This window comes from Larimichthys crocea, chromosome XV, assembly GCF_000972845.2.
Source record: "Larimichthys crocea isolate SSNF chromosome XV, L_crocea_2.0, whole genome shotgun sequence".
Taxonomy (NCBI): domain Eukaryota; kingdom Metazoa; phylum Chordata; class Actinopteri; family Sciaenidae; genus Larimichthys; species Larimichthys crocea.
Genome location: NC_040025.1, coordinates 16,770,011 through 16,785,158, shown reverse-complemented (window position 1 = coordinate 16,785,158; position 15,148 = coordinate 16,770,011). Strand labels below are relative to the sequence as shown.

General features: G+C 39.9%; 2 protein-coding genes across 2 annotated transcripts; both read left to right on the top strand.

The window, feature by feature from the left end:
- The first annotated feature begins 1,178 nt into the window (after nucleotides 1–1,178).
- Nucleotides 1,179–10,436, top strand: arhgap4a (Rho GTPase activating protein 4a). Its single transcript, XM_019259306.2, has 22 exons — nucleotides 1,179–1,462; nucleotides 3,004–3,093; nucleotides 3,247–3,418; nucleotides 3,551–3,713; nucleotides 3,929–3,991; nucleotides 4,074–4,202; nucleotides 4,297–4,425; nucleotides 4,711–4,932; nucleotides 5,011–5,112; nucleotides 5,786–5,959; nucleotides 6,601–6,685; nucleotides 6,929–6,956; nucleotides 7,049–7,148; nucleotides 7,296–7,356; nucleotides 7,630–7,707; nucleotides 7,828–7,956; nucleotides 8,045–8,150; nucleotides 8,710–8,937; nucleotides 9,035–9,090; nucleotides 9,172–9,391; nucleotides 9,478–9,526; nucleotides 9,683–10,436. Exons 2-22 carry the CDS (start codon nucleotides 3,027–3,029, stop codon nucleotides 9,857–9,859), a joined length of 2,538 nt encoding a protein of 845 aa, XP_019114851.2. The 5' UTR covers nucleotides 1,179–1,462; nucleotides 3,004–3,026; the 3' UTR covers nucleotides 9,860–10,436.
- A 1,005-nt stretch (nucleotides 10,437–11,441) lies between these two features.
- ssr4 (signal sequence receptor, delta) lies at nucleotides 11,442–14,594 on the top strand. The gene is made up of 6 exons (XM_027288980.1): nucleotides 11,442–11,661; nucleotides 11,861–11,979; nucleotides 12,067–12,141; nucleotides 12,762–12,851; nucleotides 12,965–13,030; nucleotides 14,013–14,594. Exons 1-6 carry the CDS (start codon nucleotides 11,613–11,615, stop codon nucleotides 14,115–14,117), a joined length of 504 nt encoding a protein of 167 aa, XP_027144781.1. The 5' UTR covers nucleotides 11,442–11,612; the 3' UTR covers nucleotides 14,118–14,594.
- Nucleotides 14,595–15,148: the final 554 nt, after the last annotated feature.

The window sequence follows — 15,148 nt, the reverse complement described above, 5'->3', positions numbered from 1 at the left end:
GAACATTACGGTATGATAACAGTTAATTATAGTGGGGAAAATTTGTTGACCTTGGCGGCTTAGGTCAATAAAATGTCTAGATTTCACTTGATTGTAAATTCATCATCAAACCTTTGTGCTATTTACAGAGCCGGTGAAGTGTTTACTGTTGAATTGAACACTGTTACAAATATTACTTCTGTTGTACACGATCATGAGGTACACCAGATCTTTAACAAAGGTTGTGTGTTAAGCTAATGACAATTTGTTGACATTGTTGACACACAACAGGTCTGATCCAATGGATGTTGATGAATAAGCTGGAAGCGGCACCTGTTTTCTCCAGTTTTACCTTGGTCTTTTACATATACAAAATTTATCCCAATGGTGTTGCAACATATAGGGGATTTAAGATGAATGCAAAGCATGATACTCAACAAAAAGTCCAGACAAGCTTTCTACAACAAATGAGTCTGCCCCCCCCCCCCTCCCCCCCCCCCCCCCCCCTTTTTTTTTTTTACAGCTGAGCTAAAAGCTTCCGTGGAAATTCTGTAACGTTCACACTCTTTCAAATAATACACGTTATGACTCAGTAGTGACTTCCTTCAGTTAACAGGGTCCTTTAGTTAACAGGGTCTTCTGTCATACTAGTGTCATATATTGACACTAGTATGACATATATTGACATACACATGATCTTTCAGAAAGTTTGCTTGTTTGTTTAGAATTGGAAAAAAAACGTTTGACACCTCTATGCCATTTAACACTTTTCAGCTAGAGGTGAGAGAAGACAACACTGTTGCTGTTAAAAAACAAATCTTCACAGTGATATGGTTCAGATAAATGAGTTATGATTATTATTAGTTATGAACAGCCACCAGTGTACATGTAAGGAAACATAGGGGACTTTCTCAGAAATTCCCTTTTAGATTTTGTTTTTGTTTTGAAACTGTAGAAACTGACGTGAGGTGTTTCCAAGGTTACTAGCCATACATTACTCATTATAAACTGAGGTCATAAGCTAACTGTGGATTATAGAGGTCCTTATGTTATGCCAGGAATACCCCAGAGTATTCAGGGTGTTTTCTTTCCCCTCTCCAACTGAACTCCATTCATGACAGCTGATTTCACTTAGTAGCCTGTGAATAACCAGTGCAGAGGGACTAATCAGTGAAAACAGCTGGCCTTTGATTGGACTGAAAACCTCTTGTGGTGTCAAAGAGGGAGCGTGGAAGAGCCACTCAGGTTTTCACTTGCACAATTTGCACACTGATGGCTCAAACTGAATGTGTGAGTGAGATGACGGGTGAGAAAGAGAGAGCAGTAGAGCAGCGAGAGAGAAAGAGAGAGAGATGAGTTCCACTCCACCCACATCCATATATGAGGGGGAGGTGAAACAGTTGAGAGCTTACTGTGCTATTAACTGACATTATTTAGTTGCCTCAGTCTGGAGAAGACACTAGTCAAGACAGCTCCCCATCAGGTAGGACTTTTTTGAATCATTAAACTTTTTTTATTTTTGTTCTCTGATTTGTCTTGACTAAAACAGTTTAGGTCTAATAAACATGTTTTTGTACTGCTAAGTACCGAAGGATTGTTGTGTCATGAAGGACTATCCTGCTTGATTATCTCAGTTATATTACTGTTGGCTACAGACACAGCCTTCAGGTCATTCATGTTTCTAGCTCAGGCAGCTTGTACGTGTTTGTGCTTGTGAAAACCCAGAGTGAAACATCCAGAATATCCGTAACATTAACTGAAAAACCCAGTGGCAGTAAGGTTAAGACTAGCTTTAATGAAATATTGCGGCATATTGTGACGACAGGAGGTAGTGATTCATTGCTGATCACACGGAGAAAGAATGAAAGGGCTAATGGAAAAGGGTGACATAGGCTGGAAAAATGAGACACTCTCCTTTTTAGAGGGAATTCTGGGTTTGCTGTAATACAGCAGACTCATTTTTAGGAGTTCACTTGGTAAATGTCTCAGCTGAAGAGAATGCTGATGACTGATATTTGACTTTTGAAGAAAGGGGAAGTCGAGAGGGGGAAAGAGAGAGAATGTGTGATGGTTGTGTACAAAGGATTACGATCCAGCCAGAAACCCTGTACTCTTCCCCTTTTTGGTGTGCACTAAATGTCCTTGTCAGGTGATCATGTGTTTTAAATGACATGTCATTCATTTGGGATACTCCAATCTTACTCTCTTGTGCCCCAGTCCATCTATGTTCTGCCGAGAGCAGGGCAATATATTATAAAGGGGTGATTTTAAAATGGCATGAAACCAACATTTCTCAAGAGCAATGTTTTCTGTGAGTAATTTGATGTTTATGCTGTCTCAGGCCTAGTTTCAGTCAGATAAACTCAAGCCTAAACTGGAATATACTTTATATAAAGATTCTCAGGCATCCAGTGAGTAGGAAATCTAAAAATATTTAGCAAAAGCACCTGGATCTGCTGTTTTTCATTCTTAAAAACAGAGAATGTATTATGAGTGCATCAGGAAACCCGTTTTAGTATCTTTGGTAAAACAACCTGTAGTCTTCAGAGCAAACATCCCCACAGAGTTGTAAGACTTGTGGTTCATTCTATTTTTAGGGCAACTGAGATGTTGCTAGAGCTATTTTTGCCCCCCATGCAATTCTCTAGTGTGACCCGTGCAGCAGACAGCACATGCCAACTGGTTTTCTAGTTGTCTGCCGTTCAGCAGAGAGTGACCAGTTTGAAGATATGTGTTACAGTAAGATGAACCAACTCTTTTTGCTGTTTCTGTGGCAGGAGGAAGTTAGCATAGTTTGTAGAGCACAGTGTGTCAACACCAAGAGTGTGAAAGTTTGTAGCGAGGCAAGCATGGGTGGTAGATGGACTATGATTGTTTACCAGACTTTGCCCAGCAAAGATCAGAATAGATTGCATGCAGATAAAGCATGAGTATGAGAGAGTATAAGAGTATGACTCTAGAAGGGTGGCAAAAAGAACATACCATTAGGTTATAATACTATATATAATCTCTTCCTTTATTCAGAATTCCACCCAGTTGGAACAACAATGGCTTCACATGTGAAACTTCGGAAGGAGAAGGTTGGTTTGGTGGACTATGACACACAAATCAAAGGTAAATAAACACTGTTCATCACCCCTATAGTATTATTCTCTGTGTTTTAAACTTCCAAAATCTGTTTGTCATCTACAGTAAAACTTTCAGAATGAGTCATTCTCGCGTGGGCATGGGTGTGCGTCTTTCTCACCCTCTTTTCTTTCCTTTCAGATGTACGTTGCCAGCTTACAGACCAGCTGAAGGTGTTGGACTTGCAACTAGAGCAGAAGAGCCAGCAGCTGCAGGACCTGTCAGACTACCTGCGACGACGGGGCGAGATTGAAAGCGAGTATGCCCGCTCCCTCGATAAACTAGCTGAACGTTTCACTTCCAGAATCAAGAGGTAATAGCAATTTGACAGTGCATACAATGAACTAGAAACAACTTCATTTTAGGATGCAGTTGTGAAGCATTTCTGGTTGTATCTTTATATAGATGTGTCCCTGTGTTCCTTTCATCCTTTACATATGCTCAGAAAGGAGCCCAGTAGTCACTCAGTGGCCCAGGTCTGGCTGGCTCTGCTGTCCCAAACTCGCCAAGAAAGTAAGGACCACAATGGACTGAGTGAGAGCTGCAACAATTTCCTCATCCAACCCCTCACACACTGCCTGGATTACACACAACGTCTTGCCAAGAAGGTACAATATGAAGATATGCAAACTGGCACCCATCAAACACAAGCATATGAGACAAGTTTGTACCTGTGCAGTGCAACTGACTCTAGTGATTCTACTTCTTTCCTTTTCTGACTCACTCCTGTATTTATTTTAAAGTGACTTTAAAATAAATATTTTTTGGTTCACTGTGTTCTTCCCAAACGATGCCGTCTAACTTTGTGGTATTTTGTCTTCAGAGTAAAGACATCTGTATTCAGTTGCAAGATGGACTGCTCAAGGTTACCACAGAGCTGCAGACTGTAAGTGTGAAAACAACCACCCAAAACACTTTCCTCTACAACACAAACAAAGCAAAGTGTGACTGTTTGTATCTGTATGCAGGCATGGCGGACATACTACCAGTACCACTCAGAGTATGTGTGTGCAGAGGGGAAACTGAAGGAGGCAGAGAAACAAGAAGAAAAGCAGAAGCAGAGTGCTGCCAAGAAACTGGAGCGGTTGATAGAGAAAGTAAATGAATACCCTTTTTATGTAGTATTGTTCATGTGCATATGCATGTATATGTCTGTTTAATCACTTATTGATAATTGTCTATGTGCCATAGAGACAAGGTAAGGTCCAAGACATCTACCTGAAGTGCAGCAAGGCTCGAAATGATTACCTTCTGAACTTGGCCGCAGCCAACGCCTCCATGAATAAATACTACCTTCAAGACATCTCTGCTCTCATAGATGTGAGTGCATCAGTTCACACGTGTGGTTGTATCTGCTGCTTTTTATTTTTTCTTCTTTCAAACAGAAACACTATGTATTGCTCAACATTTTATTCACACCACTCGTGCCATTCACGCCACATCAGCAATGATATGCAGCAGCGCCTTTTACTATCATGCCCCAATCAATAAAACCTTTGACACTGGGTGTCACATCACACATTAGAGACATCACTTTAAAATATCATCTGACAGCACCCTAATTATATGTGTGATTACTGTCTGAATTTTTATTGCCTCCCTCAGTGTGCAGATGTAGGGTACCACGTCTCTTTGAGTCGGGTAATGAATGCCTACCTGTCCAGTCGGCGACGGACCCAGGAGAACCTGGGTACAGGGCTGCAACAGCTCCAAGTCACTGTATCCGAACTGGACCAGATTCATGATAGAGACAGCCTCCTGCAGGACCACTATAACACCTTCTGCATGCCCCTTCGCTTCTCTTATCAGCCTCATGATGGAGACCAGGTCTGTATTCTGTGTTTGTATGTGTTCAGTGGATTATTCAGCTGTTTTGCATCAACTCTACACTGTTGTTTCTGTCAGGTGTCTGAGGTCAGTGCAGAGTGTGAGATGAGATGTGAGCTGGAGACCAGATTCAAACAGATACAAACCAGACTGAAGGCAGTTACCCAGGACACAGAGGAGGTGGAGTACACAACGCAACACCTTTTATTATAACCCAGGCTTTCTTAACCATGTTTTATTGATGTAGATGTCCTAAGCTCAAATAAACACGTGGGGGAAAAACCAAAGTGTCCAAGACATTCAAGATAAAACCACAAAAAACTATGTAGGCTATATCGCCTGTGTTTTCTGAGCCTGAGTACAGAGAGCAGCTCTTCCTGGTTAAAACCTCTTTGTTGCCTTTCTGACTCAACCAAGCAGCACATAAAACTGCACATCATGCCTGATATGTCAACAACTGGCTGACACTATGCCACATAGGGACCTGAAGCAGCAACCTCATTGCAACATTATAGGCCACAATGAGCCTCAGCATGCCACGACTGAAATTTATTTTATTTTCATAATCTTTGCCACACTGTGAGCATCGCTGCAGCCCATATAGACCATATAGACTTGCACAATTTCTGTCTAGGTCAGTAAATGACAGGATTGTGTTTGATTAAAGAGCACATTTCCAGTCTGAATCACTAAAACCCTGATGCCCCACTTGTTTTTATTATTCCTACGTGCTCAAGTTGCAATGGCCTTTCAACAATCTCAGACTCTCATATTTTAGTTACCATAATTTCTATTCTGCATTTTAATTATAGTCATTCAAAAGCATAATATAGAGTTGTTATCTCTGCCTCAGGCTAAAAAGAGCATGTCGGCAGCCCAGGCTTCCCTGCTGGAGAGTATTAGCGAAGATGATCTTGAGCTCGGCATCAGCGCGGCCCAGGAGGGCAGCACTGAGAACCTGATGGTCAAGCCCAGTGTGACCCGACGCAGGACCAACCTTCAGGAAATAGAAAACCTTTACACCACTGTGAGTCTGTTTTGTGAAGTAATGAACCAGAGTAATAAATTGCAATGTTGTAGTCCAGACCACCTAAAAAACCAAGTCATAATCCAAGACCACAGTGCTCAAAGACCAAGACTTTGAGGGGTTGAAACCAGATCAAGACCAAAATCAGACATTATTGATAGTTATTGACTAAGATTAAAGAAGGTTTCTGAAGAGTTCTGGTACAGAGGATAAACTTGCTAACATATGAGCTTATTGTAAATGTAATTTACACATAGCTGACCTTTCTTCGTAGTTCCTCTTGAGCTTTTTTTTTCTTTGTGTTTTTTTTCAGATAAACTCTTTGATTATTTTATTACATTAGATTTATTACATTAGATTAACAGACAGCCATAGTTTCTTCTTCTTCCTTGGAGTGCGTGTCAGAGGGGAGAGGTGACAACTGTTAACAGTTACAAGCACTTCAAAACAGAAATTGGCCGGTTGCATTTGAAGCAGGGGGTTCTCAGGACCAATCTAAAGTATTACAACACTTTAAACTAGTTTAGAGTTGGTGAATATGCAGATGTGGTTTGCTAATTGGGTTTTGGTTGAAGAATTACTGTGACTGATGGTGACAGCATGATAATGATAAAATAAAATGCATATGATTTGTTTTACAGAGAATAAAGGAGTTTCTTGTAGGCGGCTCCCTGATATCTAAACTGCAAGCCAAACATGATCAGCTTAAAGTGGCTGTGGAAAAAGGTATCACTTCTGCATTTCATACAGAACAACACAAAAAGGCAAACTGCTGAAGTGTCTATTGGTCTACTGTAGGGTTATGCTTCTCTACTAAATTGTTCTTCCTTTTTTTTTTCTTTCTTTTTTTTGTTCCTCCAACCAAGTTGTAAATCCATAATTTATTTGAATATATTTCTGCATAGAATATATTTTTGCATAGTTAATTTAAGATGGTTCTTATTCTTTTTGTGCTTTGGTTCCACTTAGCTGAAGCATCAAATGGACATCAGCCTAGGTATGAATATAATTATTTTTTTAAGGGCTATCTTATTGAGTCATTGTGTCCTTAGTTTAATTGTGAACACTGTTGTGTATCTGGCTCTGCAGGTACAGTGAAAAGTCCATGCGTATCAGGAAGAATCATTCGAGTGCTAATTTGATGCACAACCATAAACTGTTCAATGGAGACATGCTGTCCTTCATAAAGGTAACTAGCTACCACCATTATTACTTAATTTAACCATTTCCTCTTTTTAGCATTTCTCTCTCACGGTACATTCAGTTCACTTTTCTTTTATTCAGTTTGCAGTGTTAGACTTGCCGTTTTAAATTCTCCACTACATTTGCACTTCAGGCATCAGGTCAACAGATTCCAATTATCGTGCAAAGCTGCATCTGCTTCATCAATCTCAATGGTGAGTATTTGAGAGTGAACATCAGAACCGCAGATGCACATTTCTAGCTAAAATGCACAAGATGATAGAAAAAGTCTTGTAACATTTAAACCTGCAGTTCATGACCGTTGTCTACCCCCTTCTGCCAGTGATAGTGATTACACAAATACTGTCTATAAAGTTCTATACATTTTTAAAGTTGTTTTAATGGTTATACGCATCATTTTAAATGTAAGCAGTGAAATGCACAGCTAGTTTAGTGTACTGAGGAATTCATAATAATCTGTCTATCAGGTCTCCACCATGAAGGGATTTTTAGAGTGCCGGGGCCTAGGATGGAGGTCAACAATCTGAGGGATGCATTTGAGCGAGGTAGGCCTGTATATGTTTTTGTGTGTGTGTTTGCATGACCCGCATGGATCTGTACAGTAGCTCACCCTCTCCGTGGAGCATTAATAATGTGTGGCAGTGTGCTGTGGGCTTCCCCTGCAGGAGAGGACCCCCTAGCCGAGCGTGGCTATGATCTGGACTCTGTTGCTGGAGTGCTGAAGCTCTACTTCAGAGATCTGGAGAATCCCCTCTTCCCAATTGATAGCACCAGCCAACTCCTGGAGCATGCCCGTAAGTGGGTGTGAAAATGCGTGTGTGAGATGACATGTCAAATGAGCATACAGCAGAAGCTAATCTTTCTTTCATCACCATTCTTCAGAAATAAAGAACGAGGCAGAGAGAGCAGCTCAGCTCAAAATGGTCATCTCTTCTTACCCTGAGCCTGTCATCATTGTCATGAGATATCTCTTTGCATTCCTTCATCAGTGAGTATTTCAACACAGCCGTCATCATTCAGGATGTGTATCTACAAAAAGAATCGTGAACCGGAAACCAAAAAGTTTCATTCTGGAAAGAGGAAGGAACAAATATTTTGTTTTTTTACCGGTTTCATGTTCCGTCAGAGCCAAATGTGCACAACCAACTCATTTTTCATGGGAGCATCTAATATTGCCTCTAAGACAGACACAGTATGGTGACTTGATTTGACATTTCTACACAAAACTACTGGATTGGTGACTTTTTCTTTTTAAAATCTAGTATAGGTTTGTTTGTTCACAAAATAAAGACAGCGAGATGACCCATTTTAAAAAGTATCTTGACAGATGGACATAAAACACAAAATAAGAAAGGGCAAATAGTTTACGCACAATAATGTTTATATATTTTAAATTAATGTAGTAGTACCAGGACATTCCCTGGGAAATTGTTTGTAAGAGACGGGTTTAGGTAAAGTTGTGATATTATTTTTGTAAACTTGTCTAATATGTGTATTGGATAAATGTAAGAGGGCCACTGTATAATACTGTGCTTCTCTACCTCCAGTGTGTCTCAATACAGTGACGAGAACATGATGCAGCCTTATAACCTGGCTGTGTGTTTTGGCCCCACCCTCGTAAGAGGGGCTAATGATGATGATGTTGTCGCCATGCAACCTCAGATAAATGCCCTGGTGAAGAACATCATCCTCCAACATGAAAGTATCTTCCCCAGCCAGAGTGAATTACAAGGGCCGGTGTATGAGAAATGCATGACACTAGAACAGGATGACTGGTAAGAGAGAAGATTTTCATACACACAACACTAATACAATGTATGGTTGAGTCATTATCTGAGGGCATTCCTGTTTTTATTTTTATTTTTTTTATAGTGAGCCCATCATTGAAGAAGGAGATGTAGAAGCAGAGTACAACAATAGCAAAGAGGGTAAGTCCATGTGCTTTATGATGTCTTTAGGCTGTGGTGGTGTCTTTGAAAAAGATGCCTCACAGTGTGATGTGCTTACAGAGGTGGAAGCTGACAGCAGCACCAGGTCATTCGCAGCACCAACACAGAAAAAAACAGAGCGTCCTAGAGCCAACAGCAGCGGTTCAATTGACCAAAATAAGTTCATAGGTGGACCAGCAGGTGGCGGCGTCACTTCAGGTGGGAAGTTATTGCTTCAGATTCCTGTTGGGCCACAGTGCAAGCCAAAGCGTGTCCACTCTCCTGGCAATGTGCGCAGAGAGTGAGTACCACTGAATGTTGCAGCATTACACATTACTTGTTTGTGTGCCGAAATGAGTGTTTTCTGATCTCTCTTTTTGCATACAGATCTCAGCAACTCTCATCTGCTGAGGATATTTCTGTTCAAGTAGACAAGGTCTGTTTTAAAGTGACCTAGAAAGCAGCACAAATTACTAATGATTTTATGACAATAGTACATTATGGCTGTACTGACAAACATAATCAGAAGACAGTGTACAGAACAAAGAGTTTTGTCTTTTTCCCCTCTCTCAACTCCAATTTCATCTCACAGGATGTCTGTCGCCAAATGGACTCAGTCTTCAAGGAGCTTCTCTCGCGGCAAGTGACGCAGGAACCCTGCTCTCCCAAGCTTAAATACTCTGCCCAAGCTCCCCAAAAGAAAGGGAAGCGGGATGGACGCAAGGGGAAAGGTGCAGGGCTTTTCAAAGGAGGCGATCTGTTGGACTGAGAGGACTGGCATCAGCAGATGACACGGAAAGAAGAAGCGATGATACAAATGAAAACTGAGGTGTAAGGTTATGTGCTCTGACAGTAGCTTTCAGCACATCTATTTCTAGAAGACTGGGATCACTGACCCATAGTCACTTCTCTGCTGTCCCTGTTGATTTGAGCTTATTCCCACAGGGTGGCTCCCTACTCAGAAGCTCTTTCATTTATGCTTTGTACAGCAGAACCCTGCTGTGACTGCAGACCTGCAGTACAATGTGGATTACTTGAAATGCACAGATGTATTTGTGTCCTGCTGAATGTGGTTATGCAACTACATGCATCTGTGTAGGCTTTTGATATCAAACTGTTTTCAGATTAAGACAAACTTTCTCAATGATTTTTAGTCAGTACAAACAAACAAATGTGCACATACATATCTGTTTCCCAAACTGATATGGAGTCAGATAGTTAAGAAAACTGTGAAAACTGTAGCTGTATGGACTTTGTATATATTAATTATTTGTAACTTGGGTCACACTTTATGATTTGTCTGTATATATCTGCTACCTGCCAAATAAATATTTTGTCTTTTCTCACTTTTTTTCTTCAATGTTTTAAAATATGAGGACTGGAAAATGCAGGATGTGTACATTGCACTTCTTTTGCTTATGATTAGGGTTAAAAGTAAAGATAGAGAAAATCTTTAAACCATAGGAATGAATTCAGTGGTGACTTATTATTTACTTGTAATTTACTCCATCACAAGTAGAGGCTGTGCATAAAAATCTTATTAAATACAGTATAAATACCTTAGTATTATAAGAAAATGTCAAAAATGAAGGTGCTGAGCTCTTTTTTACTTATGTAGCCTACTTCTGGGATGTGTCTCAAATAGAGATAATAGATCAATAAAGAGTTATAAAGTTTAACTGACAGCATGAAGAGTTCTAAAGTTTAAATAAAGTTTAAATGACAGTATGAAGAGTTATAAAGTTTAGATAAAGTTTAAATGACAGTATGAAGCGTTATAAAGTTTAAATAAAGTTTAAATGACAGTATGAAGCGTTATAAAGTTTATATGACAGTATGAAGAGTTATAAAGTTTAAATAAAGTTTAAATGGCAGTATGAAGAGTTATGTTTAAATAAAGTTTAAATGACAGTATGAAGAGTTATACAATTTAAATGAAGTTTAAATGACAGTATGAAGAGTTAGTATAAAGTTTAATGACAGTATGAAAAGTTATAAAATTTAAATAAAGTTTAAATGACAGAATGATGAGTTATAATGTTTAAATAAAGTTTAAATGACAGTATGAAGAGTTATTTTAAAGTTTAAATAAAGTTTAATGACAGTTTGAAGAGTTATAAAGTTTAAATAAAGTTTAAATGACAGTATGAAGAGTTATAAAGTTTAAATAAAGTTAAATGACAGTATGAAGAGTTATAAAGTTTAAATAAAGTTTAAATGACAGTATGAAGCGTTATAACATTTAAATAAAGTTTAAATGACAGTATGAAGCGTTATAAAGTTTAAATAAAGTTTAAATGACAGTTAAAAATCATTTTCATTCAGATGACGTGTCGACAGCGAAACTTCCCAGAAAGCTTCGCGGCGCAACAGTCCACGTCACTGCGGCGCAGGCGCAGTGGTGCGGCGTGCTGAGCTGAGGTGGACTTTCTCCTTGTGTCGGTGTGAAAGCAGCAGTGCAGTTCAGCAGCTGGACCTCAGGAACAACACAGAACCTCCCAGAAAACATCTCGGACAGCACGATGATTCGGATAGCCGCCTTCCTCGCTCTGCTGGTGGTCGCCTGCTCCGGTAAGTCAGCGGGGACCCGGTGGGAGAGAGATTAATCAGCCCGTGATGCTAACCAGAACCAGCTAGTAGCTAGTTAATCACTCCTGTGTGTCCTCGTCTTAGGTGGGATATAAATGTCGTGTGTAAATTGTTGATACTGTCCAGATGATGCATTGGTGTCCGAGATTGCTAACCCCAGCTCTGCTCTGTGTGCTGACAGGAGAGAGCTGCACAGACCCGGCGATCACTCCGTCGGCCTACACCACCTCGGACGCTGTAATCTCCTCTGAGTCTGTCTTCATCGTTGAACTGAGCCTGGCCTGTGCCAACGGAGCGCAGGTAACAGTCCCACACCTGCGACACACTGACAGCCTGATCATGTATTGATGGTTTATTCACTCGTGTGATCGTGTGTGTCCTCTCCAGAGTGTGACTCTGTATGCTGATGTCAATGGGAGACAGTTCCCTGTGACCAGAGGCCAGGATGTTGGCAAGTACCAGGTATGATATTGACCATAGGTTCATATGTATATTTATGGTGTTTTATGGTGTTTTATGGCTAGATCAAGTTGGTGATACTGACAAAGGTTGATCATATGGGCATAATGAGTTGAGCATTGTGTCCCGTCTAATGGCAAAACTCAGTTCTTCTATTCTTATTTCTGACCAACCTGAACCAAACTTTTCCTAGTTGACGGTAAGACATGGGATAGTTTTAACTAGTTGGTTACCGTCGAGGGTTATTGTCCCTCCACAGATGAATCTCTTAAAATCTACAGCCCAAGGTGTGACAGAAGTCAGCCGTCTTTTCTATTATTCACACAACTACATCATGTCACTTTTTGTTTAAACAAACGACAACACCGTGAATGTTTTTGAGGAGTGACTATCCAAAATGTGCGCTGTTGACTTGATTTGAACGATTCATCACCACTGTCTTACAGCAGGTTTTCATCCTGTCATTTTGGCCATTAAGAACAGCTATGAACACATTTGGTCCTGACACTTACTACACACTTAATTTTTAGCATATCCCAGTTTTAACCCATTCCTCATCAGCCAATAAACAAACTACGCTGCCTGTCAGAGAGGACTTGTCAACATGTGACTTCTTATCTCAGGTGTCCTGGAGCCTTCCTCACAAACAGGCCAGCTCTGGAACATATCAGGTCAAATTCTTCGACGAGGAGTCCTACAGTGCCCTGCGTAAGGTTAGTGGATCAAAGTTTAAAGCAAAGTTAGCTCCACTTGTTTTACAGTGTGCTGTCCCATTAAGTAAAATCTGTTTAATTTAAATTATGTGTGTGAATCTCATTTGTTCCAGGCCCAGAGAAACAATGAAGATGTTAATGCCATTGAGCCTCTCTTCTCTGTCAACATTGACCACCGGGTGAGTCTCCTAAAGACATTCAGATTGAACAACAGTCACAATCGTGGTGAAGCTGAGTAAACTCTCTCAAATTAAAGCAACTAAAATTAGTGTTTTTATATTAATATTGAATTACATCACTACTTATGTGTGAACGATTTAGCTTGAAGCAATAAACCCACAGAGAAGTATCCCCAGACTCTGCAGGTGCCCTCAGCTTAACAGAGCTTTATAGTAATAGTGTCACAGCCCACAGCGTTCGTTAATTGTTGGTTCATTCGGCTCTCGAAGCTCAACTGTACACTGGCTGCCCAGCACCGAACAGGTAACAGACAAGATTAGTGACTAGCTGATGACTAAACTAAAAGAGTGAATATTGCTCTTGTGTTCACTAGGCAGCCAGAAAGATGACATGTAATGAATGCTAATGTTGCTCTGTATCTGCTGAATGTGTAAATAGCCGACTGTTTGCTAACACATTTGCCATATCAGTTTGAAAGGCGATAATGCATCATTGGTGATCACAGGTTTTCAGGTTAATGTATTAGTATTCCTAAAGAAACAGTCTAAAGAAAACATAAATCACGTAACAGATTAAAGATATAATTATATTAGACACAATCCAAATTAAAATAAGAATTTCACACCAATTAATGTTTCAATATTAAATAAATGGTTTCCGCAGCATTCCCCCCCTCAGTACAACAGGTTTTTTTTATGGGATTGTGTGACATTACACAAATATTTTGTGTATTTAGAAATGAATCCTTTTAGAGTGCTGTTGTTTTGTATTTCATTTTTTTTAATACAAACTCTTAGTTTTAAAAAATGACTGACTGGTCATTGTGTACTTATGAAGTGACATGAGGTCCAATCTGAGCAGTAACCTCAGAGTGTTCCTAAAACTAGACTGTATAGTTGATCATCATTTGTTGACTTTCCTTTCTCTGTAAACCTGCGATGAGCTTTCTTTTAATTTATTCATTTTTTCATCTTTCTACAGGGTGCATGGAATGGCCCATGGGTGTCTACTGAGGTGGTGGCTGCGCTCATTGGTATCCTGGTCTACTACATGGCCTTCAGCGCTAAGAGCACCATCCAAGCATAAACAGATTTACCATCACTTATTTAACCACTGGATCGTTAAAGACTGAATTCTGGTGGTGCTCGACCAATGATCCATCATCCAGTGTGGTTGCAAGCCTAAAATGGATTTTTGCCACATGTTCTGCTGTGGGACGAGGAGCAAGAGTAGCAGTCTTAGTTTTTTTTTTTTTATTCAGACTGTGTCTGTGTCTGTATGCCATCAGTCTTATCAGTGATTGATCATTGTGAGTTTGTCTGGTCACTATGGATGGAATTTTGTAATATTTTGATAAAACCAAACAATAAACAAACAAATAAAGATCATGTAGATTAGAGTCTACATCAAGATGTTGGACTTGAACACATGTGCTGAACACCAACAGAGAGAGGCCAAGACCTCTATGCATATGAAATGTCAATAATGTGACTGCACTGGCTGGCCTGAACAGGCTAAGTGTATTTGTCTCTTCCAGTAAAATGAATAAATGGCTTGTTTTTCTTCCTGTGTGATGTGCTGGTTCACCATCCTGCAGCAGACTGCCTCTTCTATAAATTCCTTTTTCCCTGAGGTAGACTGGAAGGTTTTTTGTAGCAACATATGTCAAACTATGAACTTTTGTTTGGGAATTTTTATTTGAGTGATTTGAAAAAATCCCTGGCCTCATCTAGATCAAACAATATCCAGTTCCAAGTAGATTTAGCTTTTTTTTTTCTTTTTGTTGGAGTGATGAGGGATGTTTATACAGATATTTTGAAAGGCAACACTCTATTGTCAACTCGATGTATGATTCGACAGTTTTCCCACAAAAGATTTGTACTGTACTGCTGGAAAATGACGTGAACTACTTTTCAGATTTCACATTTAAAAATATACTAATTCAAAGGTATTATACCATGGAAAAATAACTGTTGCAGTAAACTTATTCAGCTTGAAGGTTGTGACTGAACTCTCAGAGGAAAGTAGAGCTATTTTTTTGTCTGCAGAGAGGCATAACTGTCCCTCTGGTATTCCTAGATAGTCAAGGAAAGGTGTCCGAAGCAGCACAGCAGCAG